The sequence below is a fragment of the Salvelinus sp. IW2-2015 genome, linkage group LG15, assembly GCF_002910315.2.
Source record: "Salvelinus sp. IW2-2015 linkage group LG15, ASM291031v2, whole genome shotgun sequence".
NCBI lineage: Eukaryota > Metazoa > Chordata > Actinopteri > Salmoniformes > Salmonidae > Salvelinus > Salvelinus sp. IW2-2015.
Window position 1 is genome coordinate 13,553,478 of NC_036855.1, and position 11,653 is coordinate 13,565,130.

The 11,653-nt window shown below is 41.9% G+C and overlaps 1 protein-coding gene and 1 long non-coding RNA gene across 2 annotated transcripts in view; both read left to right on the plus strand.

Annotated features, from left to right (window-relative positions):
• Positions 1-481: 481 nt before the first annotated feature.
• On the plus strand, positions 482-618 carry LOC139028883 (uncharacterized). The gene is made up of 2 exons (XR_011481100.1): positions 482-528; positions 570-618. It is a non-coding gene; the product is annotated as an uncharacterized lncRNA (long non-coding RNA).
• Positions 619-6,213: 5,595 nt separating this feature from the next.
• The window catches only part of LOC111974182 (glycine dehydrogenase (decarboxylating), mitochondrial), a 19,864-nt gene continuing 14,424 nt past the window's right edge, over positions 6,214-11,653 (plus strand). Inside the window, 9 exon segments of the mRNA XM_070446946.1 lie at positions 6,214-6,602; positions 6,778-6,856; positions 9,160-9,295; positions 10,260-10,424; positions 10,945-11,022; positions 11,113-11,275; positions 11,476-11,496; positions 11,498-11,563; positions 11,565-11,652. Coding sequence (XP_070303047.1) covers positions 6,318-6,602; positions 6,778-6,856; positions 9,160-9,295; positions 10,260-10,424; positions 10,945-11,022; positions 11,113-11,275; positions 11,476-11,496; positions 11,498-11,563; positions 11,565-11,652 — 1,081 coding nt within the window. The 5' untranslated portion in view covers positions 6,214-6,317.

Here is an 11,653-nt window from a genome sequence, read left to right on the forward strand (position 1 = left end):
AGTTATGTATCACCAGATTTGATTTATTACAAGATTAAGGGTAAACTGGGAAACTTTCATAACGTCTGGATGCCTTATATGGAATACAGGAAGACCAAAGGAGTCTGTATTGAAAACATGTATTTGTCAGGGGAGATATCTATTTAAGCAATCCCTAGCTGCTGGGCTGCTCAGGCCTGGTCCTGGGGGTCAGCCATCCTGTGGGTTGTCCCTCTGCCCTTGGTCTAACACATCCGAAACCAATGTTTCACTAAGATCCTAAAGCTGAGTGGGGTGTGTTGGGTTGGGGAACTGGACCCCTAGGGACAGGACGGGGTGATCCAGCTAAATTGTGTGCAAGTAAAAAGAGCTACAGTACTATTAGGCCTGTGATATGAACTATACTGAACAAAAATATAAACGCAACATGCAACAATTTCAAAGATTTTGCTGAGTTTCAGTTCATTAAAAGGAAATAAGTCAATTTAAATAATTTCATTATGCCCTAATCTATGGATTTCACATGACTGGGCAGGGGTGCAGCCATGGGTGAGCCTGGGAGGGCAGAGGCTCACCCACTTGTGAGCCAGGCCCACCCACTGGGGACTCAGGCCCAGCCAATCAGAATGAGTTTTCCCCCACGAAAGGGCTTAATTACAGACAGAAATACTCCTCAGCACACACTCCCAACCTCAGACGATCCCGCAGGTGAAGAAACCGGATGTGGAGGTCCTGGTCTTGCGTGGTTACACGTGGTCTGCGATTGTGAATTGCAACTGCCAAATTCTTTAAAATGACGTTGGAGGTGGCTTATGGTAGACAAATAAAAATGGAATTATCTGGCAACAGTTCTGGTTGACATTCCTGCAGTCATCATGACAATTGCACGTTCCCTCAAAACTTGAGACATCTGTGGCATTGTGTTGTGTGACAAAACTGCACATTTTAAAGTGAATTTTTATTGATTCCAGCACAAGGTGCACCTGTGTAATGATCATGCTGTTTAATCAGCTTCTTGATATGCCACACCTGGATGGATTATCTACAAAATGCTCACTAACAGGGATGTAAACAAATTTGTGCACAAAATTTGACAGAAATAAGCTTTTTGTGCGTATGGAAAATGTATGTGATTTTTTATTTCAGCTCATGAAACATGGGACCATCACTTGTTACATGTTGCATTTATATTTTTGTTCAGTGTATATGGAAGATTTTTAGTTTCTGTGTGTTAATGTATTTGAGGTGTATGTGTCTTTGTTTTTTTCTACTTTTGTTTCCAAACCTTTCCCTTGGGAAGGTGGGAAGGACATTGTGTCGGGAGAGAGTTGGATTATGTACTAGACTGGTGGGGGTCGGGCATGCAGGCGGCTCGGGCTGGATGGGTGGTCTGGCTAAAACTTGATATAGTGGATATCTTAATAAAGACAATCTAAAGTCTTAGTATTTTTTTAAGAGTTGTTCATTTGTTAGGTTATTACTCCCATTGATGGACAGGAAAACCAACTAAATATGGTCACAGGTCACAGTGCTGTCTCCAATGACCACACTGTCTTCTAACGCTAGCTGCAATGCAGTCATCCACGACAGGTATCTGTCGACAGCACCCCTTGGGATAAAGACATTTCGAAACCTGCAGAATCTGAACCAAGGAGATATTATGATATCTCGTCACATTCAATCAGCAAACCTGATTGACCATTCTTTTCATGATTTCAAGCCAGCAGTCTCTGTGAATGAGCAACTTCCCTCCTTCTTGGAGTCGTGCAATGCTGTAGTTAAGATGAACTTCTCTTGTCCTTCGGACACTTCCGCAAGCACTGCGGCCGTCTCAGCAATAAAAGCATCAACGTACAGAGTGTACTCTGCTTCCGATGATACATTTCCCGCTTTGTSGGGGACTGAAACCCCTTACAATGACACTAACGGTATCAGTCCCGCAACTGACCTGATGACTCCCACTGGTGAAACGCTGTGCGATATCGCAGACAGATATCCTTGTCTCAGTTTGCAGGTACTGGAGATGTTGCCACACAAGGATGCTGTGGTGACTGACAGGCCTCGACAGCCACTGAGTGTTTTGAAGCACAAACACCAGGAGATTTGGTTGAAAGGTTACAGCCAATCTAATAACAATGCGGCTGCTGACAACTCGTACAAAGGGTCCGACCTTTTCGTTTGTGCCTCTGATACCAACACCAACCGCTGGTGGGGGGGAATACTAGCCCAGAACCAGGACGAGCCTCATCGAGGCCGGTGGGGGGGTTGAGACTAGGTGCAACACTGTACGAGGCCGCCAGAGCAGGAAAAATCTAGTTGTAAACTTCCCCACGAGAACAGAGAGGAGCGGACAGGCCCCTCGACAGGGATAACCTTAGAACACATCTAAGATATCACTGAGGTGTACCACACTGGTCGTAAAAGAAGTCCAGCGGACTTTCCACCTCCAAAACAAATGGCAACAATAAGCATTGCTTGCCATGTGTAGTTTCAACTACAATGCAACTAGTAAAATGCTCTAATCATGTGTTCCAGTAGGATAACATTTCAGAATAAATAAGTAGGATAACTGGTCCCCTTGAGTACCAGTACCAATGCCAGCACAGTCAGTCCAGCCACAATCAGTAAGAAGGTAAGAGACCTCATGTCACGAACGTCGTAGAGAGGAGACCAAGGCGCAGCGTGATTATAATACATACTTCTTTTAATAAAGAAATATACTGAACAAACTAATACAAAACAACACCGTGACCGCTATAAACACTGAGTGCAGACATGCAACATCACATAGACAATAACCCACAAACCAAATTGGAAAATGGCAACCTAAATAGGATCCCCAATCAGAGACAACGATAAACAGCTGCCTCTGATTGGGAACCAATCTAGGCCACCATAGACCTACATATGCCTAGACTACACACACACACCTAGACATACAAAAACCCTAGACAATACAAAACAATCATATCCACCCTCGTCACACCCTGACCTGACCAAAATAATACACAAAACATAGAATACTAAGGTCAGGGCGTGACACCTCACAAGTCAAATTGCTATTGATGACAGCATCAGAGGAGTTAGTAGTCACTCAGATTGCAACACGTGGAAGGGAATCTCCAAATCTCCAAAACACTCTTCTGATGGTTAACACACATGCCTCTACTAAATAGAATCCCCTAAATAGTCATGAACCATGATCACACCGTGTACGACTGGTTCAGTGCTTATAGAGTACCTCCGTCGTGAGGTTAGCTTCTCCGTGGATAACATAGCTATGAAATAGACTCCTTCATACCTATCACCACTACAATGGTGTAAGACACATTGACGTGTAGTAAAACTACGACAGGTCCCCTTAACATATGTCTTGAGGTCGACATCAATTCTTACTAACCTCAAGGCATTGACATGGAAATTATCTAATGACGTCAGACTCATCCTGAACAGGTTGCAGCCTACCAGGATACTTGGTTTTCTTTCCCTTGGTATGTGCGCTTGTGTAAGGATAAACGCACAAGTACAACAGAACATTTAATGAGGTTTTATGCTAGGATCACTTAAAGAGTCCAAGCCAAATACCAGCCTTAATAAAGTTCAACATTTACCCTGAGGCCTTTGACTCTACAGCTACAGTACTCACTAGTTTCTCCCCAGAGGTCCATAGGTCATCCCTTTAGACTGTCCGAAGCTAGGTGCCTTACAGCTGTAGACTTATCATGTAGTTATCAACTTAGGATAGTGCCCTAAGCAACACACTACCAAGTAGGAACACCCTAGATATGACATTAGACAATGCCATGATAGGGTCATTTTGCCAAGACCGTGGGCACATATGAAATACAGTCCCATTAGATGATTAAGGTGTTATAACTATATTTTGTATATCTTTTCTTTATGCTTTTATTCAATTTTTTGTTTCATTGTCTTTGACACTTAGGAAGTGATAGAGCCATAAACAAGTTTCCAATACAACCATCAGTTAGTGCCACAATGCATTTGGGGATGAAACGTAATTATATATTTTGTGAATGTGTGCRTTGTTAACATCTTCCTAAGTTAATGCCCAGATCTACCAGCCTGGATCACCAGACGACGGGTCCGGAACGGTGATCCCCAACCCGGACATCCGCTGCCCATTCTTGTGGTGGACTGCTCCATTGGAAGAAAGCCTACCAGGGTAAACCACCAGAGGGGGGCCGCAACGCCCCCCGGTTTTATGACTAAACAACCAGATCGTAAATACCTTGTAGGAACTCTGCTTTTGGCTCTACAGTATTGACACAAGATAATTGCACACATAATTCTCATTGTTTACTGATAAGCAAGCAGTATATTTGAGCCAAGGGCACCTGAGTGGCACAGCGGTCTAAGGCACTGCATTTCAGTGCAAGAGGTGTCAGTCCTTGGTTCAAATCCAGGCTGTATCAGGCCAGCATCCCAGAGTCGCCTCTTCACTGCTGACATTGAGACTGGTGTTTTGCGGGTACTATTTAATGAAGCTGCTAGTTGAGGACTTGTGAGGAATCTGTTTCTCAAACTTGACATTCTAATGTACTTGTCCTCTTGCTCAGTTGCGCACCGGGGCCTCCCACTCCTCTTTCTATTCTGGTTAGAGACAGTTTGCGCTGTTCTGTGAAGGGAGTAGTACACAACTTTGTACGAGATCTTCAGTTTCTTGGCAATTTCTCACATGGAATAGCCTTCATTTCTCAGAACAAGAATAGACTGACAAGTTTCAGGAGAAAGTTCTTTGTTTCTGGCCATTTTGAACCTGTAATCGAACCCACAAATGCTGATGCTCCAGATACTCAGCTAGTCTAAAGAAGCCCAGTTTTATTGCTTCTTTAAATCAGAACAACAGTTTTCAGCTGTGCTAACATAATTGCAAAAGGGTTTTCTAATGATCAATTAGCCTTTTAAAATGATAAACTTGGATTAGCTAACACAACGTGCCATTGGAATACAGGAGTGATGGTTGCTGATAATGGGCCTCTGTACACCTATGTAGACATTCCAGCTACAATAGTCATTTACAACATTAACAATGTCTACACTGTATTTCTGATCAATTTTATGTTATTTTAAATGGACAAAAAATGTGCTTTTCTTTCAAAAACAAGGACATTTCTAAGTGACCCCAAACTTTTTAATGGTACTGTATATTTTAGGCTATTTATATCGGAAAGTGGTATAAACCTGTATAAACTGTATGTATAATTATATGATAATATTTTAGGCTGACTATAATTCCCTTACATAATTTCTGATACATCACATGCCATACTTTTATTTTCCTGTCCTGCATAAGTACAAGCAGGAAATGCATCCCCTATGGCTCTAATGCCATTGATTCCAATTAGACTGGTTTTGGATTTCTCCCTGACAAAGATTTTCACCCCATTCGGGAACTTTGCGGTTTGATGATATAACCCCTCTAGTAATTTAATATAATCATTTAATAATATGGTGCAAACAGCCTCCATTCTCAGTTAATCTGTGCTCAAAGTATTTTATAATTGATTAATTCAGAAACATTATTGCAAAGATGTCAACAATACTGAATATGGTCCAGATTGCCAAAAAGGCAGAAAGAGGCTTGGCTTCAATGTGACCTCCATTCTAAAACAACATTCTATGTTACCTTTCTTACCCCTTCACAATTTCTGCCATGGCATGGCAGGCACTATCCATCAGGCAAGATAGTTCCATCATTATATTGCTTTCAACAAATATTAAAAATAACTGGATAATTAAGGTACCCTACATCAACCAGTATAATAAAACATGCCTCCTGGTGGCCCTGTGAATATTACCCAAGGAGGGCGCATTACAAAATAATGAAAATAAAATAATTGAGATAAAGATTTAAAACACACATTTTGTACCTAATGGGATTGCACTGTTTACTTACTTAGACGATTCCCCTACACATGCACAAGCATACTGCATTGGCATGTCGTTTCGAGCGCTCTTGCTATGGTTGTAAACATGTAATACATTTGAATTAATACAAAACACAGCATCTTCGCTCCAACTGACAGCTAACTGGCGGGAGATGATGGTCGCCCGATACAAAGCAGCGGATTCGTTTTATTTACAGTGGGCGGGCAGGTGAGAAAGTTCACTGCAGCTGTTTGACTGGGGCTCGTCAGCGCGTCAGCGACCTTTCTCTTATCGATTGGTTAGTTCTTTTTGAAGGGGCAGGCGTATAAACTAAGCAGTTTGAAGTAGATGGCAGAGACTTTGGGAGAAATCACATGTCTGAGGGATTCAGTTGAGGTCGGCAGCGTGAACKATTTTTTTGAATAGCTTTTTGTTTTAGTGAGTTAAAAATGCAAAGCTGTGCAAAGTCTTGGGGGATCCTATTCGCCAAATCGTTGAATTCACATGCACCTTGCAGACATATATCTGGTCAAAGCCGACTTTTTGTGAAACTACAGACTAGAATCCAAAACCGCAATGCTTTTGTAACTGTCCGCGGTCTTCGGATGTCTGCAGTCTATGCTTCTTCCAGACAGATAGACAGAATACTGCCGAGACACGATGATTTTGCTGAGAGACATATTGGTCCAGGCGAAAGGGAGAAAAGGGAGATGCTGGATGTTCTTGGACTTGAGGTAAGATTTATAAACATTTGGATAAATAGAGAATTGATAGGACAGAAAGTAGGCTAATGTGTCGATCTAATGCCTTGCAGGCGCTCTTGCATGTTTCTTGTCATAAACAGCTGAACTTTCAACAATGTATATAGTTTTAGTGCGATTTTTTTGTGATCTATACATTGTTTTACAGTCAATCGCCCAGTTGATAGAAGATACAGTTCCAGAATCCATCCGCATTCAAAGAAGTATGAAAATGGATGATCCTCTCTGTAAGTTTATCTTCTTTCCATCATCTTTAACAGCACGTGTTATTGTTGATGTGTGTGTGTGTGTTCTCTCTCTCTCTCTCTCTCTCTATATATATATATATATATATATATATATATATATATTGCCTCATCGTGTTATAAAATTCCCGCTTCTGGTATGATTTTGTTTTTCAAGTGCGTTTCAATATTGTTGTTGATTTCCCCGTCAAATGTAATCTTGATACGTTTTATTTATTTGCATTTATGTTTTGTCTGCCTATTTTGCTGGTCTGAGTTTTCTTTTCACATTGTAAATCAAGCCAAACAAGCGACTGGCTGAAATGTAGGTTGCACTCCTATTGTGAAGCCCTCTTCACCGTTAAGTCTTCCTTTGAACATATTTGGAGTTGTTTTTGCGGAACTCAACGAGCAGCACCAATCTCCTGTTGGGAAGCCGATGCTAATAGGATGGCAATTGGAGTGTAAAGTTCAGCCTTGAGCTCCTGTCCCAAGTCCAGTTCATACTGGTTATAGCGTTAACATTACATCACAGACGAATGACATGTGCAAACGAGCTTCATGGAATTCCTAATATGGTTAATTTGATGGGTTTTGGTATTCTTACTTTAATACATTTTTTTTTTTACATTTAGTAATAGACAGACTGATTTACAATCGATTAAGAGAATTAGGAGACCTTTTAAATGTCTTAATATCAATAATAGTTTGTCTACAAAACACTTACTAGGCATATTTCCCTGGCAAACCCCTGCATAATTCCACCAGAGACTGACGTCTCATACTGTTATCACTTGAGATTTACAAGGCTATAAAAATACTATTCTGGACAAGTACAGTACATTGTATTACTAATTTACCTTGTTCTGTGTAATGGATTGCATTTATTAAAAACATTGTTCTAAAGCAACTGACAATATGGCCATAATATACAATATTTAATTAAGCAAAGTAATTTGAAAACAGACAAAAGTATTGCTGATGACAATTTTCATCGAAGGCACATCAAAGATGATTCTTATTTTGCCAATATTCTCACCAGGCCACATTGATGATGCACTCTTACCAGTGACCCATCTCTACAATAATCAATGTAATACAAACTACTCGTGTTGGGGTGTTAATGTCATGTATTGTAACTCTCAGCTGTCAAAATCCCTAGTATTATTGCTGCATAATTTTCTGTTTTGCATCAGTTACAGTAGTCATTGTTTTCACTATCCTGGTTTTCCAGCAGTGCTCAACATGGTGAGAGAAAAGTAATTAAATTGGTAATGGAGGCTTGGCCTAGTGTACTTAAATACCACTGTACTACTTACTGATCAGATGATATAAAATAACACTTACTGATCAGATGATATAAAATAACACTTATCTGCTATTTGGGGAGTTTCCAACATTATTGTTATGCAAAATGATTGACTTAATATTCACAATGCTTAATAAGAAGGTCGAGGGGGGTTCTAAGACCACCCTCGGTCACTCCTTTCTGTCTTGTTCCATTATGTAGCTAACCATGCTGAAGGAACAAACTGGAGGCCATACTGCTTTTTGCTTGTTCAGCTTTGGGGGGGCTTGGTTTGCAAAGCCAGCAAGGGATTCTCTTCACAACAATAGATGTGCTGGATGGTTCTGAATCAGGCTTTTCTGATGCTTTGAGGAACTTTGGGACCATGGGAAAACTGTCCTCTCTAATGAAATGTGCAGCGCCACAGTAGCCCCCCCATTTTTTTTAATGGATTTACAGTTAAATTCTTTGCCACCTAAACTCAAACTGCAAATGTTCACCATTTTCTGATCGTATGGTGGTATACCTCATTAGAAATCACCAGAGAAATGCTCATCCTGAATATGAGAGTACTTTGGGCACTCGATTGAAGGGTAGTATTGTCCATTCCTTGCTGAGGGTGTTGCTAAGCAGTGACGGAATGCCTGAGGAATTCCAGTGTGTGTATTGGTTGATCTCCCCTACAGCACTGGAGAATAAGGCTAGATTACTAACCTTTGGGAAAGGGCCTATACGTTGCACATAATTGTCCCCTACAATAGATAGAAATATGATGCACAAATGGAAGTGCATTCTACACGCACAGAAATGTTGTGTACAGTTCACACAGAACACGACAGTGACGTGGAGTACACAAAGCTGTTTTCCTTTCCACTCCATTATGACAGTGAATCTGATGCTATATGACGTTACTGCCCATTCGTTTCAGTGGTTTGTTCAGAAAATATATGGGTATAATTGTTTAATGCACTTTTTCCTCAAATATATGTGATGCCAATTGTGATCTCTATTTCTGCAGGCGAGAATGAAGTCTTGGAGCATCTCCAAAAGATTGCATCAAAGAACAAGGTGTGGAGGTCTTATATCGGAATGGGCTACTACAACTGCTCAGTGCCTCCAGTTATACAGAGAAACCTTCTGGAGAATTCAGGATGGTAACGGTCACTTTGGTACAAACACACAAAAACAAAAGAGTTGTTATTTGTTCTGCATCTAGCCAAGTTGTCTCCATCAGTAGGGCAAGATACTGTTTGATTGTGCACTCAAGGTGCATATATGTATGGGCTTCTGCTTGTGTAACCGATGTGAAATGGCTAGCTAGTTAGCGGTGGTGCGTGCTAATAGCCTTTCAATCGGTGACGTCACTTGCTCTGAGACCTTGAAGTAGTGGTTCCCCTTGCCCTGCAAGGGCCGCGGCTTTTGTAGAGCGATGGGTAACGATGCTTCGTGGGTGACTGTTGTCTGTGTGCAGAGGGTCCCTGGTTCGCGCCGGGGCGAGGGGACGGACTAAAGTTAAACTGTTACACTTGTCATTAAATCACTAGTTGCTACATTGCAGAAAAACGTGCCCCTAATCAAATACATCTTTTGACTTGAGGCTCAAGTTTCCAGTTTAGGTTTGCACTGCATTAAATTACATCCTCACATGTTTTTTATTTTTTTTAATGTATTTTACCTGTATTTAACTAGGTAAGTCAGTTAAGAACAAATTCTTATTTTCAGGGGCAGAAGGACAGATTTGTACCTTGTCAGCTCGGGGATTCGAACTTGCAACCTTTCGGTTACTAGCCCAACGCTCTAACCACTAGGCTACCCTGCCGCCCCAATGCGGGATCTTGGGATCTGTTTTTTGTCCGACTTAAAACAAGACAGCACTGACTTTTTCTTTATTTTTATAAACTTCCACCCATTTCACCCTAGTATATCGATTCCTTGAAAAAGAGTTTGGTTTTTCTGTGTATTGTAATACATTCTTACATTTAAAAAAATATTTTAGTAATTTACCCAGAGCGATTAGTGCATTCCTCTTAAGATAGCTAGGTGAGACAATCACATATCACAGTCGTAGCAAGTACACGTAATGTGTAATAATTTCTCTGTGTCTCCTGTTCTCCTCAGGGTGACACAGTACACCCCCTACCAGCCTGAGGTGGCTCAGGGTCGCCTGGAGAGTCTGCTCAACTACCAGACCATGATCTGTGACATCACGGGCATGGCTGTGGCCAACGCCTCTCTGCTGGATGAGGCGACAGCCGCCGCTGAGGCCATGCAGCTCTGCCATAGGTGAGGGGAGAATAAACATAAGAGAAATAGTGGCTGACCATTAAAAGGTAGTTAATTTAGTATCGTTCATGTATAGGGTCTAGTTATAGTCTATAAATAAGGCCCAGAGTTTCTCCTGATGAGGTTACTTTGTCAGGAAAAACTCCTGGCCCTACACATGTTAAAGGTGCACTATGCAGAAATCGCTCCTCCATTTCCTGGTTTCTAAAATTGTAATAGTTTGCAGAATTTGTGACAAAACAAGCAAGTATAGTGTAGAGAATCATTGTACCATCTAAACCGCTGTGAAATGTTTTCCATAACCAAGAAGATTGTTTGAAGCTGGTGTACAAAAGTTAAAGACGCTAAAACAAAACGTAAGAACGGGAAGCATAGAAATAATGCACATAGAACAGATCTACGGCTTCTTAGATTTGCTTTCAATGAGAATGACAGATCTATAACTGAATTTCTATGTGGATTTGGTCAGGCTGCCCAAAAAGTGACACATTGCGTCTTTAATTGTTTATGTTCCCTACAGACAGAACAAGAGAAGGACGTTCTACATCGACTCACGATGCCACCCTCAGACGATTGCTGTGGTGCAGACCAGAGCCAAGTACGGACATCCTTCATAGCTTCACCAAGGTTAGAACTGTGTACTGAAAGCAGCATCCTCATTATGGGTGCTCTGATTGTTGACCAACAGCTACATCGGGGTCAAGACGGTGCTGAAGCTGCCTCATGAGATGGACTTCAGTGGGAAGGATGTGAGCGGTGTGCTGTTCCAGTACCCAGACACCGACGGCAGAGTGGAGGATTTCAATCTGCGCGTGGCTGGACCGTGTCTCACAAACGGGAGGGGTAAGGGAGCTGCCGCACGGTCCTGCATTGGTTAGTCTACCGTTTAAAACTAGGATGCTAATTTTAAAGTAAATCGTGGTTGGGGTTTGGTAGTTTATTTGGATTTGTTGCTCCTCGTTTGTAGGAAAGGACCCCTCATTAGTGGTGATTCCAGTTTAGGTACCGAAGTGACTTGTTTGAAGACTCCACCGTCTTCTCATCCCTGCAGGCTCTGGCTTGCTGTGCCACGCGACCTGCTGGCCCTGTGTGTGCTGCGCCCCCTGGAGGAGTTTGGGGTGGTACATCCGCCCATGGGCAGGCTCCCAGAGGTTCGGAGTCCCACTCTGCTACGGTGGTCCCCACTGCCTTCTTCTCCTGTCAAAGAAACCTGGTCAGATGATGCCTGG